Genomic DNA, 15,403 nt, shown 5'->3' on the forward strand with positions numbered 1-15,403 from the left:
CCGCTCTGCCTGCACTCACCTCCTGTCCTACCATCTCATCATACCATCTTCATAGAAACAAGCATTAGTAAGGCTTTCCCAGTAAATTGGAAATGATCCACTGATGTCAGGCAATCAGTTTTCCTATTCAAAACCAAGAATAGCAAACAGAGTTAATTCGAAGAAAGCTGCATGCGAGTAAGATTGAATCCCAATTGTTAGTACAACAGTCAGCCTTTGTTCTATACATTTCACAATACGTGATTTTTCTCTGATATATATATATATCGGCCAGAAAAAAGCACAGAAGAACCAGAGAATGCAGACATGCTGTCGGAGTTGTACCTTGAGGAAGTGGTTGGGAACGCGACTCCATAACACAGGAGTGAGGAACTGGACATGTAGCCTCGGAGGACACTGAGGGATTGGGTTCTTCCTCTCGCTCTTAAACAGACCAGCTGACAGAGGCATCACATTCTGACCGGAAACAGACGGGTTGACAAGGATACAACATCACACAAGGCAAAACTGGACACGGTGGACATATTTAAACTCAGTCGGTTTTCATATTGGTGCTCATTAATCTGCTGATGACATAACCATCATCCCAAACTGACATAAGAGCCTGTGGGCGTGGTCAGTAAAAGGACTGAGAAATGTTCCGTTTTCATTTTGAGTATTTTGCTCTTCTGGCACAAAGTGTTACTAAACACACATTAAACCAGAAGGCTGCTACAAATCCTACAAGAATTGTAACAAGTGGAATTAATAATGCGTAAAGTAATAAGCCTCAACAAATAATTCTACGTAATTTTGGTTGTTTGTTTCTCCATAAATCAATACAACTTATTGCCCTGTTCACCACCAGAAGGCTGTTATTATGGAAGAGCAACAGTAAATGCAGGTCACTGAGGTTAAAAGCAACCTGCCAAACCTCAGACACTTCATTTTGACAACAAAGCTGTGTGTGCTTGTCCGTCTCACCTTAATACGGCCCAGTTCGAACTGGAAGACATTGGGGCTGGTGGCCTTGGCAAAGACTGCAGGGAACAGCTTAGTGCTGGGCTCCACCTGTGGAGAAGAGAGAGCGAGGCTTTGCAAGTTACTTAAATCCAACTGAATCGACGATTAGTCCTTCCCTGTACGCGGCCCAACATGTTTTTTTTCAATGGAATTGAGAGGAAGGTGGGCCTATGTAAATCCCTGATTGGACACTGAACAGTCAGACGCACAAATGTAAATCAACTTTCTCTGGTAACTGTAGTTTAAATGCCAAAAACAGACACTGTTGTAGCAGTGGTGGTGAAGAATGAAGACCACAGCGGATCAAGAACCTTTTCTGAAGGTGTTCAATGTGCTCTATCTGATTGGCAAATAAGCTTTCTAGCCTGATGGTTCATCTTTGCGGACATTAGCCAGTAAGCTAATGTGAGTTGTTGATCAAAGTCTGAGGCTAATTGTGTTGTGTCTCGGCCTGCAGGCCGACTGTTAATCAGTGTCACTGCAGGCCGGTGACAGAACGGTGATGTCACGCTTTACTCTGCTTTAATGAAATGATGTGATTGGCTATATGAACAGAAGTGTAATGTCTGAGCAGCATTCTGACTGGTTAACTCAAATATAGAGGGTTACATCCTGAAACCAAAGAATCACACAGTCGCACAGTTTACTGACCATATGTATGATGTAGCAGAATAAATGTGTTTCAGTTGGACTAACAAACATTGGCAAACAGGAAAAGCTGGGTTTAATATAGCTGCTGCCAGACTGCAAACAAAATACATGAGAAGAAAGAGAAGAAACAAGGCAGGAAGCAAGGAGGCACATTTTTGTGTATGCAGCAAAATGAAAGGGAAACAAAGATGCAGGATGTGAGTAGATGACACAGCAGAAGTTGAAGGGAAAGACCATCCACAGACATGTCACAGCATGTCAAATATTTACCTGGTAGTAGGTGCTGAGTTCTTTCCCGTTGGCTGTAAATGTCAGCAATCCGTTTGTGGTGTCGACCAGGCAGCCGATCTCTAAGCCGTTGTTGTTCCTGCCCTGACCAGGACTGCTGCTCTCTCCAGCCCACACCATGTAACAGTTACTGCGCTTTATACTGAAGAACACACACACACACACACACACACAAACCCAAAACACACACCATGTAACAGTTACTACGCTTTAGACTGAACAACACACACATTAGTTCAGGTTAAAGATACGTAGTCACTGAAAGCATATGATGTAGTCGGAATGAAAACCTGCTGCCTTCATGGCACCCATCCCTGCCCAACATAAAATTAAGAACATTTTGGAAGTAACCCTAAGATATGAGCAGTGCCGTAACGGAAACACATGAGGCCCCCCTGCAGAATAACCCTGCAGATCTTCTCTCACCAAAAAGCCAACAGGGCTCACAATATACTCTGTCAATTTTGGGGGAGTAGCACAGCCATTTGCGTTGTATCTTGGTTCCTTTTTTTGACACTCTATGATACAAATCTTTAGAAAAACATCTCCCCTTTTTATCTTTAGGATACGGACCTTCACATTTACATGGTCCCTGCCTTAAAATGAACTTTTTCATGTCAGCATCAGTAATATCCACCGGGAAATGTGCCCGGTCACCAGGGTAAAGTGTAGTATTAGAAGTTTCATCTGACTCTGTCGCACGGCTACCCGAGGCCTCCTCACTGCAGCCTGACTTCGCTGGACTTGCAGAACCTTGGCGCACGCCTGGCTCTCCCTTATCCTCTGTCACAGAATATGATTTAAGTGTCAACGGTGAATGGGACTTTTATTTTGACGGCCACAGAGATCGGGAAGCAAAGGAAGTTTGGAACGTACACAAACCAGGCATCGTTCACATGGCAACAGTCAACTGTCAAATAGCAAACTGTGAAGACCCATTTCCCCGGTACTGGGGGAGCGTCTCAAGATTAAGTTTTCAAATAATCGTATGAACCACAAATGAGTTCTCATACTTGTATTATTTTATATAATTTTTTTTCAGAATTTTCTTGTGAAGAAAATGTATATTTAAAAAAACAACAACTTTTATGACATATTTTTATCATAACTATCAACATCCAGCATGATCTAATTAAGAATGGCAGAAAAATGCTTTTCGAGCGGTTTCCGACATGTTCAAAATGTGTGCTTCAGACCCTTACCAAGGTCTCACATACTAATAACACCCCTTGTTAGAAAGAACAGAGCCTAAAGAACCCGAATATGCAATGAAACCACACAAAAACAAAGTGTCGGGGTCATTTGAAGGCTTTTCAGGGGGAAAACTGTGTAAATTGGTTAAACAAAACCGTCAAAGTTCTATAAGAAAACTACATTTCCCAGAAGCCAGCCCGGGTGCATTCTCTTCAGTAGACTGAGCGTGTGCCGTCTGAGGTGGATCAAAGATCGTCCATTCGACAGGGGAAATGCTGGACCCAGAAATGTAAAATAAAAACATCTCCGACGGTTGACGGAATTTAAAGTTACTTATAGGTGGCTGGTAAGGATCTAGATGGCGCCGTTCGACTCCTACATGCCCGCACGGTCACGGAGATGTGTTTATTATTGAAATCCGTTGTTTTAAAGGATAGTTACGAGCGATTTTGTAAAACGTTACTTGCGTCGCGGAAAGTTGAAAAAAAATAAAAAATAAAATATTGCCACATGAGGCCCCCTGTCCCTGCGGGGGTAATCTCTACGGGCCTGGATATGAGTTAGCTGCAACATGACTAACCTCTCATGAACTTTGCCCTTCTCATCTCCCAGGGTAACAGTGACGGTTCGGACATTGTGCAGATCAAAGCCTGGGTCGTACTGATGGAAGTCAGAGGTTACCCAGCCCACCCAAACACTGCTGGGCTCCTGACCAGGGAAGATCCTCACGGAGTAGTAGTGCTGCACAGAAAAGAGATTCACTTGAATTTCCCTTGATCACAGTTACTTTCTCAACAGGCATATTGCGTGTGAATTTTGTTTTGTTTATGTGTTGTCTTACAGTCGAGGCTTGCATGAGGAATTCATATTCATCTCTGTCATCAGCAATCACCTCCTCTGACAGACGAGCAGATGTCGGACAGCTGTTGTCTGGCTTGTTTTTCTTCAACATGAACCTGGTAGATCAGATTGGTTTAGGCTTATAACATTTAAAAGGTGATCAAGCACAATGACAGAATGGTACAAATTACGAGAGCATAAAAGCTCGATAGAGATAACAGAACGATTGAATCTTTAGAGGGTTTACCGTTGCTTGAGTTTGGAAGGTTTCTCCTGGTTGTAATCTTTGTGGTTGTTGAATTCATCTCTGTCAGGTCCATTGGGACCATTGGGACCATGAGAAGACTTCATCAGGACCTCGAAGTCTGACACAGTTTCAAAGTCCTCCAGCTCCTGCAGAAACAGAGAGTGAACGCACCGCGCATATTCTCAGTCATACACCCGACCCTCTGTTAACACGTTGCAAGTAAATGTTAGCAGTCAATAGTGTTGTGGTGAGCTTTCCTTTATTAGTTCTATGAACAAATGTGAAAAGCATGCAGTTGACGAGAGAAATTCAAGATAATGTGCAGCAGCAGAGTATGCAATATGTTCCACTTGGAAACTGCTACACAACAGATGTATTGAGTGTGTGTTACACAACAAGTATCTGTCTGTAAATGTCAACGTATCTGTCTGTCAATGTGTAGGGATGTAAATGAGTAGAGGTCAGTGTGTGTGTGATGCCGTTACCCTCTTTGGTGAGAAGAGGCTGTCGTTCGGGGATCTGGAGAAGGATTCCGCACACTCTATGGGCATGCTCAGCCTGTAGAAGGTAATGTCAGTGTAACTGTTCTGCGACCCAAACGACCTCTGAGTGACCTTCAGGCATGGACAAGACTCTACCGTCCCATCGATCCTTGTCACCTGAAAAAGAAGGCAATATCAAATTACAATTACCACCTTGCTAATGTATGCCTCCGCCAGTTGGTCAAGTTGCAGTTTGCACCCATGACTGTCCCCAGTGTCCTCCTTTAATAATTGTATCCTCTCAGATTTGATCCCATTAGTGTGAAAATGTCATGATAAGCATATCAATTCTTGAGTTATGGCCAAAGTTGCGTTTTGTGAGGTCCGAGTGACGTTGAATCCAAGTGGCCTTTTGTGCAAAATTTGAAGAAATTTAATGTTATTATTTGTTATGCCCCTGTCATAAAAACATGAGTTATGTCTGGTTTGTCAATACTTCAACTCGGCTACATTTTTCAGTAGTATATTGAACAGTTTTGGGGGGACAAACATACAAGACGTAAACATATAGAAATGTCTTGAAATTTGTCTGAAGCGATGACATTTTAGTCCAGATCGCAGGCCAATGTCATTGAATGTTGTACAACAACCTCCATCAGATTCCAGCAGGTGTTCACTATGTGGATCCGTATCTCAGGTGACTCCGCTCACCTCCATGTGTTGGTGATTGGGAGGGACGGGAACAAACTGAGGCAGCCTCTTGCTGAGCCACATGGTGACGTCCCGGTTCATGTTGACAGCAAACGGTTCGTAGCCTTCTTGCAGGCCGCAGATGGTGAAGTACTTCAGAGTGCTGACGTCTTTACCGAAGTTCATGCTCCCCACCTGACACACACCCAGACTGGACACAGGGATGAAACCTGGAGACCGGGAGAAGAAAACAAATACTAAGATGGTACTTTTTGGGCATGTCTACCTGTAACACTATCCATAGCAGAACCTTTTCAATAGACCATTTGTGCAACTCACCTTGTTATAAAGCACTTATTGAAATTCATTACATTTCATTTAGCTGACACTTTTATCCAAAGCGACTTACAATAAGTGCATTGAACCATGAGTACAAACTCAGAACCACAAGAATCAACAAAGCCAAACGACAAAGTGCTATAAGTAAGTGCCATTTAAGTGATACTAAATTGATACTCTCTTTATTCAAGGTATAAATCACATGTTATACAGCTGACTGCAGGCATGACCAATGTCTTCTCATTTTGAACAATGTTGAGGCAAACCTGCCCATGATGGCTTTCTATCAAAGCACCAGACTTAAGCCACAGTTATGCTTTCTGCTCAGGCGGTCGCCCGGACACGTAATCCTGAAGAGGAAACGTTTGGCTCTTTTATTCTCTGCACAGGTCTCTCCTTGCAGCAAATCAGTCAGCAGCATGGTTTTGGTGCCGTTAGAAAATGTTGACTGTGCACAAAGAGGCAAAAATCCGCAGCACAGGAAATTTGGGAAGGGGGATATCTGATGGGGTAACGTCACTGTGGCCCTCCCGGATGTGTCAAGCAGGAGTACAGCTTTACAGAGCTTTACCCAGCTAGTGTGAAGATAACTAATAAACTTCAACATTAACAATACAAGCATGCTTATTGTCCTAGAAAACGCAGCACTGACCTTCACCAACTTCAAAGTCCTTGAAGGCCAGCTCAGATCCGGAGTCATCCAGCAGCACTTCTCCATTGAGTGTGAACATCATGGTGTGTTCGTTCAGATCCACCATGCAGCCCACTACATCCCCCGTCTGCCACGCACGGCCAAAGTGTTCATTACCCTGGTGCCAGCGCTGGACCTAAGAAAAAGAAGAAGAAAAACTTTCCAAATTCATTCCTAATTTGGACAATACAAATTCAAAAATGTAATAAATGTTTCTATTGCAGTGCCATGAAACTGAATAAATGGAATGTGTGGAGTGAAGAAAAATCCAGCCACCTTGAAGCCATCGAAGACAAAGGCCTGGTCATCAGATCCCAACTCCTGGTCTGGGAGGCATCCTGGCCTGGCCCAGCCCACCCTCATCTCTCCTGCTGTCAATACCTGGAGGAGAAGCAGGAACCAGGTAATATCCAGTTTCAGAAAAAAAAAAGAATAACTGTAAAAGCTTTGTGTAATAACTTGGCTGTAGCTGCACCCTGCAGTCTGTTGGGGTTTTGAGGTGTGTGTGTGTGTGTGTATATATATATATATATATATATATATATATATATATATATATATATATATATATTGGCTTGGTACGTGCAGATTACGGCGGCTCAAGAAACCAATGCGGAATAGAAACAACATTTAGTGAAGGTTTTTTATCACTTCGTCATACACTTTAAAATCAGAATAGGTCACTATAGGGGGATATTAGGTTCCATCCTTATAGTTAATATCTTTAGAGCAACATATCACATCTCTTATCAGGTCTCTTCTTACCTCCAGCTCAAAATACCACTTCCCCGTATTAACGCAGTAGGTTTTTTCTGCTCTGAAAATGCGGAACCTCTCAGTAGATATGTTGATGGGATCAGATTGAGCTGCTGGATGAGAAGAAGGGTACTGTACCATAAAAACAATACCATCGTATCATCATATTTTGTACTTTTGTTCAATCAAGGCAAAAGTGACAAGTCATTGAATGAAGTGATGCAATGAAGGGTTGGTTTTGTACCATGGTCCTGGTCAGGAGCTTCCAGGTTGTATCCATATCCCAGCAGAGTCCTGACGGCCTCTCTCAGACTGTCTTTGTTGGACTTCTTGGTTCTCTCATCCAGCAGAATGTAGGGGACCAGGCGAGGGTTTCGGCGACTCTTCACATCCTGGCGAGACAGAGGTCAGAAGAATAAAAAGTAATTACTAGCTGCTTCATAATAATGTGGTGCCGGGTAGGGGAAGAAATACCGAAGAGCTTGCCCCTCCCACGTTAACATCCCTGAGCTGCCTTTAGGCAAGATACGTTAATTGCTTATAGCTCCAGTAGAGCGGCAAACCCACTGTAAGACAATAGCTTTCTTGGTGCATTGAAATAACCATTGTTTCTAGTCAGGCGGCAACCTCCAGGCCTGAAAAGTTAAAACAATGCAGAAGTGTCTTAAACTTGTATTCTCTTTACTGGCCATCAGGGGGCGACTCCTCTGTTGTATAGAAGTCTGTAGAAAAAAACTTTACTTCTCAGTAAACACTGTAAACATGAGCTTCTCTCTCAATCTCTAGTTTCAAGTTGTCTTTGACACAGCATGATATTCATTTCATAAATTATGCTCCATTTCAAATAGACCATAAATCAGAGTATGCTATAGGGCGGGACTACTGTGATTGACAGGTTTCTACCACGGCGTGGTCCGTCTGAATTGGGGAAGACATTATGTCATCAGTGTAATCCACAAGCCATTTAGAAAATTACCAAATGATGATATTGCCTCTAAAAGAAAAACAAGCAACCGACGAACATTATGGGTTGCCTGGTCAACGATGCAGCTTGTTATCACACAACTGATCTGCCTTTCTTCTCATGCTACTAGTCTCAGTTTGACTACACTCAGGATTCCTCCCCACTGAGATGGCATGGCAGTGAGTGGCCCAGTACAGTAGTTGTAGGTGTTTCCTTCATCAGACATCGTCTCTCAAGCTGCTGGCTTGTATTAGACTCACAATTATTTTATTGGATTATTATCAATATTGAATGTGACGGCCACACCACAGGCAGACACAAAAACGTGTTTTTCAGCTCAGTTAACATACAAACAAATCAAGGAATGACGCATAGGGTGCATCCTATCTCTCTAAATTGTCGTTTCCTCGCTTGAACCGGAAGTGGTTCAAGCCATCTTGACGGCTGTCCCAAAGCTCTTATTCTGCTCTGAGGAGCGAGGAGGGATCTCGGAGGAGTCATGATCTCGGGCCCCGAGTTTAGGCTTCCAGGAAGTCTTTTAACGCTGGACACGCCCCCTCATTGTTCATCTGTTATGTGATTGGACGCTGCAGCTAAGCGGACTGATCGCTGGAGTTTCATACCAGAGACGATCACAGATTAAACTCAAGTTATATGTTAGATTTGTTTTCTGATTTACCATCTGGTTAAAACACTTTTTACAACATGTATAGTCCTTTCATTCAGTCACGTGGGGCTGATCGTTCCTGACTGTCGGTTTGATAAGTTATTTAATTTAAGTTTATCCTGAAACATTGAGCCTAAAAAAAATATTCTAGTGTAGAAGAGAAACCATAATCATATTGTGGGTCATTTTAGAAAAAGAAAAGAAATCGATCCTGCACGTATAAGCAGGACACAGGACACAGAACACAGTATGAATACCACACACTGTGTATAAATACTCAATGCGGTTTGTTTAACAGGTAACAGATTACAGAGAAAACATCTCCACTCTGACAGTGATGGTAACTGTCTTTATTAGTAGTAGTACTTTAACACCATTAAATCAACTGCAAACATTATACGATAATTTTTAAGCAATTGTTTAAGTGGATTTTTATTACATTGCTAAAACTGTCCGGAGCAGAAAACAATTCTGTTCTGATGATCATGTTTACGGACACAAACTCCGTCAGCTGTTGAAGTGACTGACAGCTGATCAGCTGAGATCAGATGTCAGTCGGCTGCAGTCATCATAAACTGACGGCGCTTCACGTTTTCAGAGGAAAGGACAACTCATGTCTGTTAAAACATATTTCCTTGCGTCTTCTCTCCTCGCATGGTTTCCTTGCGAGGAGAGAAATATGACAGGAAAAGGACGCAAGTTAAGGAAATGGGGATGTTAAAATGGCCTCTTATACAGTGACAAGCGGGAAGTAGAAAAGGCATACTAGGTAGGATCCTAGTTTAATCTAAACATTTCGTGAATTTATGGAAGATTAGTTTTTAAATACTTTCTTGATCTTGATTGTATTGGGTAAATGTGACCAGTAGGTAGTCAACTGGAAGTCGATGGCAATGTGGAGTGGAAGCAAGGTAGGGGCTGCAGCAGTTTGCGCAAGTCAAATTAAAATCGTACCATTGATTGAACTAGAACTCGATAACTGATTTAAAGAGCCATTCGCAGTTTCACTGTACCGGCCGTGTGTACTTAGACTTGCATGGCTTAATCTTTGAGACAAGCATATACTACTGGCAGGATCAACCAGGTAGCCTTTGATTGATTGTTTAATGAACAACAAAAAAAGAAAAGGGCTCAACCAATCATGTACTGGGGTGACCGAGTGAGCAAGTAGAGGAGAAGTTGGTCTGGAGCCCTGCAAACAGACAGGTCATCCAACTATTGAATCAATAAGGGAACTTGAGAGACACAGGAAACATAAAGTCATTGCTGTCTGTCTCAACATATAAGCAAACCCACACACAGAGCCCAGTATTTATAAATATATATATATATATATATATATATATATATATATATATATATATATATATATATATATATATATATATATATATATATATATATATGTGTCTACCTGTTGGATGCCATAGGTCCAGCCCTGGCGGATGCGATCTCTTGCCCAGACGTTGTGTGCGTTCTCAGCCAGTTTGTCCACCATGGCTTCCTGGGTGGAGGTCAGTTTGATGTGACTCAGGTCCAGAGGGGCAGGTTTATAACCACCGGACAGCTCATAGCTGCACAGATAGAGTTGGATGACTGAATCTAGCTCGCCAGCTGCTACAACAACCTTCATGTACTGATGTCTGAGAGCCTCTGGTGCTTTCCCCATCTAAACATCATCTTTGTTCTTCCCTATTAATCATCGCAAGAAATGCCCCATTGGCCCCATCACTGTATCATTACATCATGCATCATGCTTTAGTTCTGCATCCAGTCCTTGTTGACTTGTGGCATTACTTATCTTTTCCTAAACTGTACGGTTGACTTACGTTGGTGACAGTTTCATGCTCTTGACTTTCTCTACAGCGTGTTCATCTGCTAAGCCAACGTGGCAACCAAGTGCAAGGAGAGTTCTGTAACACACACAAACACAATCAAACACGCAATTCAGTGTCCAGGTGTTTGATATTGACTGAAACATGTTGTCATTGCCCATAGTTAACTGCCTCGTCCACAGAAAGAATCTTCGAGCTTGCTCGTGGACAAAATGAACGTGTTGAGTGCCTGATGATGCCAAAGATAAATATTTGATCTAAGTGGCACATTTTATGTTGCTTTATGCACTTGATGCATTACTTCAGAGTTTCCAGAGACATCTGTAAGTTGTAGCTCCGCTCTTGTTCCGGAAGCTTGGAGAACTCCACCAGACAGGGGTGTTGCCGCTTGTTATCATCTCGCACCTGAAACACAAACAACACATAAACATGAGATCAACATATTTAACTGCCATCAGATTAAATGTATGTAAACAAGACTGAAAGAGGCTTATAATCATTATTTCATATCCAGTGTTTGTCAGTGATACTCACTGCGCCGTAGGTCCAGCCCAGCTCTATCTTGTTCATCACCCACAGCTCGTGGATGTTTTCTGCAAGCTTCTCCCTGATCCTCTCCAAGTGAGGCGGCAGCACAATCTGCACACACACATGGAAAATGTTGAGTTGTTTCAGACATCGAACTTCTGTTGCTTTACACTGCCTCCGCCCAGTTTGTTTTGGTCGACGGACATTGGCATGTCCAGGGAGGTCTGTCAACTCTTTCACGTTACATCCCTCTGTAACCAATACAATATATATTTCCAACAATACCGTGAATAAAACATAAAAAAAAACCTTTAGTAGCACGTAAATGCACTTACTTATAGCACTTTGTAGTTTGGCTTTCTTGAAGAAATTGTTCTTTCTTGATTCTTGTTGTTCTGAGTTTGTACTCATGATTGAATGCACTTATTGTAAGTCACTTTGGATAAAAGCGTCAGCTAAATGTAATGTAATGTTATAATATCTATTGTTCTAATTAAATGATTGTCATTTGTTTTTTCATTTTCTTTTAATTTGAGGGCTTTTTTGGGACCAGAATAGCATGTTGATTCAGTTACTTATGTCTTTTCACTTTAAGATCAATATCATCATGTTTTTATTTTCTTCCCTTATCATCACCATCATCATTATTTAAATTGTACTATTAGTACTCAATAAACATATTTGACAACATCATTATTACCATTAATTCATTTATTTATTCATCTATTTATTTCTCTCTCGCTCCTCCTTCTCTTTCTCCTCGGACATACCTACATTTTCTGGTCACAATTATTCATCTATGAATTTAAAATCACAAAAAACATTTGCATATACACACCTACAATACTCCATCAAACAAAAACAACAACAAAAATCTGGACCATATTCAATTAGAATGTCTGTTTTGTACATCTTGTGATAATGACAAATTTGCACGTCCAAACATTTACACGAAATAATAAGAACTGATGGAATTAAATAAAAATTACTTTGAATGAGACAGGATTAAATAATATCTCATAGTCATGAAATAATTAGAAATGTATTAAATTATTTCACTTTTTCAACGTTAAATTATTATTATATATATTATTATTATATTGTGTCCGTATTAAATCATAAGATTATTGATTTCATGATATTTATTTGCAATAACATGCTCCTCGAAGCATTGGTCAGTGGTCTGTACCTGGCTGGTGTCCACAGGTGTGGGGGTGAAGGCTGCCTGGCTCAAGGTGATGGTGGGTCCCAGCAGGTCTCTAGCTGTAGTCTGGTCCTGACTGGCCTCCAGCTTCAGCTTGTCCCTGGGCAACACCGCCTCGTAGCAAGGAGCGTAACCTGGAGGAGGGAGGAACTTAAACTCCCCGTGGCGACCCCCGAGGAGGAAACGCACCCTGCAATGTGACAGATGACAGGAGGAGTCAAGGAGAAAGTATGGTCGAAAGGGTATGGTGGAAAAATTTGTGTATTTGTACTTTCCCAGATGTCAAAGGAAACAACCAAACCCAGTAAATTCATTAAATAGTATTAGACTTTAGTTTTTCAGCATGGCCATTTAGATTTCAGCATTCTGGACTTTATTTTACCAGACAAGAATAGTTGTATAGGTAAAAGGTTCTAAAGGTAAACACAATTACTATAAATTAAGTGCAGTAATCCATTAAATACATTTTCTTTTCAAAAGTCCATTAGAACTCTATTCCTTTTCACTCTTACTAATTCTAGTATTAATTCTCTCGGTTCTGCCAGAAAATCTGAAAGACCCATTTGGAACCTTTTATCTGTTTACCGCTTATATGTTTGATGGTCAGACAAAATATTCTCAAGTTTCCTGTGACATGAGAGGAGAGGCAACAACTGCATTCTCACTGACTTGACTCCCGCAGAGAAGCTGGCTACAGGGAAGAAGAGGCCGTCAGAGTTGAAGTTCTCAAACATGCCCTGGACCGGCTGGCCGTTGATCCTGAAGGAGATACTGGGCACACTGAGGTCCAGGCAGCAGCTCACCACATCATCTTCTCTCAAAAGATGCTGATTGGGTGAGCTAACAGTTCGCGCAATGCAGCCTGCACGGTGAGGACAGAGTTCAGCTGTCAGTCAGTGAATTTTGATTCTTTTGGAATTTCATTTCATCTCAGGTCTAGATTGTGTGGCTAAATTTGTATTAACATGAAATAATATGCAGTGAAGGCTTTTTGAGTAGCTTGTCATAAATCATTGCTATGCACGAAGATGCATACCATACATGTCATTCAGCTTGTTGTTCAGCCATATCTAGTTATATTACTATCATCTCAATTAACACACACACACACAAGACGAGAGGACAGGCACAAACACTTTGTTTCGGTCCTCACTATGTAGCAAGTACAAGACCACCCACACACCCACCTCACCTGACCATAGGTGGAGTCCATCAAAGCCGTAGGAGTAGAGGTCATCACCCACCCCGTTTCCACCCCACCCTTCACCCCCGCTGGGATAGGGCGCGTAGCCATTAGTGTTGGCCCAGCCCACCCTGAGGTGAGAAGCCTCTGCTGTGACGAACGGCAGCGCCTGATCCACGATCAGCTCGTAGTACCACTTCCTGTACTGAGCAGAGCCTTCACCGACTCCCAGGAAGATGTTGGGACGCATGCTGATGGGAAGACGGAGCAGAGGAGGCACGGTCAATGAGCCGTCTGAAAAACGACTCTCCACTGGGTTAGAGTGACAACAAGTATTTGCTTTTTTTTAAAAATATTATTGTATTTAAAGTGTGTGTGTGTGTGTGTGTGTGTGTGTGTGTGTGTGTGTGTGTGTGTATACCTGCTTACGTGGTTGATCAGGCGGGTCTGCAGTAACAGTTCTCTTCCTGGCAGCAGGTTGTCACAGATCAGGTGCTGGTTTGAGCGGACTGCCACGCCGTGACACACGCACAGTGAACACAACACATCTAGCACCTGGACAGTAGCGCACACACACACACACACACACACACACACAGTAGCATGTCAGTGTTGTAAATATATCTTTGTTACAGTATGAACACACACACATACTGGACTGCAGGATTCCCCATAGATTTTATTGGACAGGCTGCAGCTATGCTCCTTTGCCTTGAGAAATCTCTTGTTGTTATCTCACCCCGCTCGGTGAGTATCACAATGTACGGCACTCGAGGGATTTAAAACAAAGATGGGCTGAGAAATCACTGCTTCCAGCTGTCTTGTTTCATCCAGCACTTTGCCCTCAGCTGCCTCGGGTTCTGCCCACAGATTCCTGGAGGCCTTTTCTCACACACACTTACCCATGTGGAATATACTCGCATTAGTTTTTCAAAATTAGTTTAAAGGGACACACTACAGGTGAGTAGGGAAAAACATTAACGAATATGTATCGCCATAAAACCCCCCGTTGCATTCAGACAATTGTTTTTATTGTTCAAATATGCAAATGAGGCTTTATCTAATGCTAACTTTCGGTGCATTTAGGAGAAATATACAGACACAAGAAGACAAAGTAGTAAAATAAAGACCTAAATGTGTATTTTGGATCATGCGTTTCCTCTAATCTGCAAGACAGCATGTTATGGAAGCAATGTAGCCCAAAATCGATAAATTGCTCAAGTGATGGAGCGGATATTTTTGCCTCGGGTAGAAAGATAGATAGATAGATATCTATATTCATATATTCAGATTCTATATATCTATATTCATCCCCAGGGGGAAATTTGTTTGTGGCAGCAGCAAGCATAATACATAGTAAACATACAAATATTAGGTATGGGAAATGATCAATATATACACAATACAATAAAAAAGCAGAGCAGAAATATTAATTTCAGACAATTAAATAATAAAGAAGATGCAAGTATATACAGTGATGATTCAATTGAGGGAGGATCTGCCCAGAGGTGATTTAGTATAAAGTCTTATAGCAGGATACCTTAAGGTTTATAAAGGAAGCTTGTTCGCATGTGTAACATTTTTTCATTTGATATGAAGACATGTTGCACATATATCTACAGTATATGTAGACACAGCTTTTCTGAATGAATATCAATTCAATTGAATCTGATAACTTTCTGTAGAGCCCTATGTATAAGTACCTTGTAGTTGCGTCCATGCTTGTCCAGCAGAGATATAATAGATTTGATGTGTCCCTCTTTGATTATGTTCAGCGCCTCAGGACTCTCCACCAGCACACAGTGAAGCACCTCCAGTATACCTGGCAATACAAAACACGGA

The 15,403-nt window shown here is 41.8% G+C and overlaps 1 protein-coding gene across 1 annotated transcript in view; it reads right to left on the reverse strand.

The window, feature by feature from the left end:
* ryr2a (ryanodine receptor 2a (cardiac)) overlaps window positions 1–15,403 on the reverse strand; it is a gene marked incomplete at both ends in the record, with an annotated part of 151,784 nt that overhangs the window by 75,338 nt on the left and 61,043 nt on the right. The window contains 21 exons of the mRNA XM_079237783.1: window positions 325–456; window positions 964–1,050; window positions 1,924–2,083; window positions 3,716–3,876; window positions 3,977–4,091; window positions 4,223–4,368; window positions 4,708–4,881; window positions 5,416–5,624; window positions 6,386–6,560; window positions 6,701–6,805; window positions 7,190–7,293; window positions 7,425–7,572; window positions 10,226–10,385; window positions 10,641–10,724; window positions 10,948–11,051; window positions 11,181–11,285; window positions 12,364–12,568; window positions 13,048–13,240; window positions 13,571–13,812; window positions 13,983–14,116; window positions 15,265–15,383. Of these exons, the coding sequence (XP_079093909.1) occupies window positions 325–456; window positions 964–1,050; window positions 1,924–2,083; window positions 3,716–3,876; window positions 3,977–4,091; window positions 4,223–4,368; window positions 4,708–4,881; window positions 5,416–5,624; window positions 6,386–6,560; window positions 6,701–6,805; window positions 7,190–7,293; window positions 7,425–7,572; window positions 10,226–10,385; window positions 10,641–10,724; window positions 10,948–11,051; window positions 11,181–11,285; window positions 12,364–12,568; window positions 13,048–13,240; window positions 13,571–13,812; window positions 13,983–14,116; window positions 15,265–15,383 (3,062 nt within the window). The remainder of the gene's footprint in view (window positions 1–324; window positions 457–963; window positions 1,051–1,923; window positions 2,084–3,715; window positions 3,877–3,976; window positions 4,092–4,222; window positions 4,369–4,707; window positions 4,882–5,415; window positions 5,625–6,385; window positions 6,561–6,700; window positions 6,806–7,189; window positions 7,294–7,424; window positions 7,573–10,225; window positions 10,386–10,640; window positions 10,725–10,947; window positions 11,052–11,180; window positions 11,286–12,363; window positions 12,569–13,047; window positions 13,241–13,570; window positions 13,813–13,982; window positions 14,117–15,264; window positions 15,384–15,403) is intronic.

This window comes from Taurulus bubalis (assembly GCF_910589615.1).
Source record: "Taurulus bubalis genome assembly, chromosome: 2".
In the NCBI taxonomy this organism is placed as follows: Eukaryota; Metazoa; Chordata; class Actinopteri; order Perciformes; family Cottidae; genus Taurulus; species Taurulus bubalis.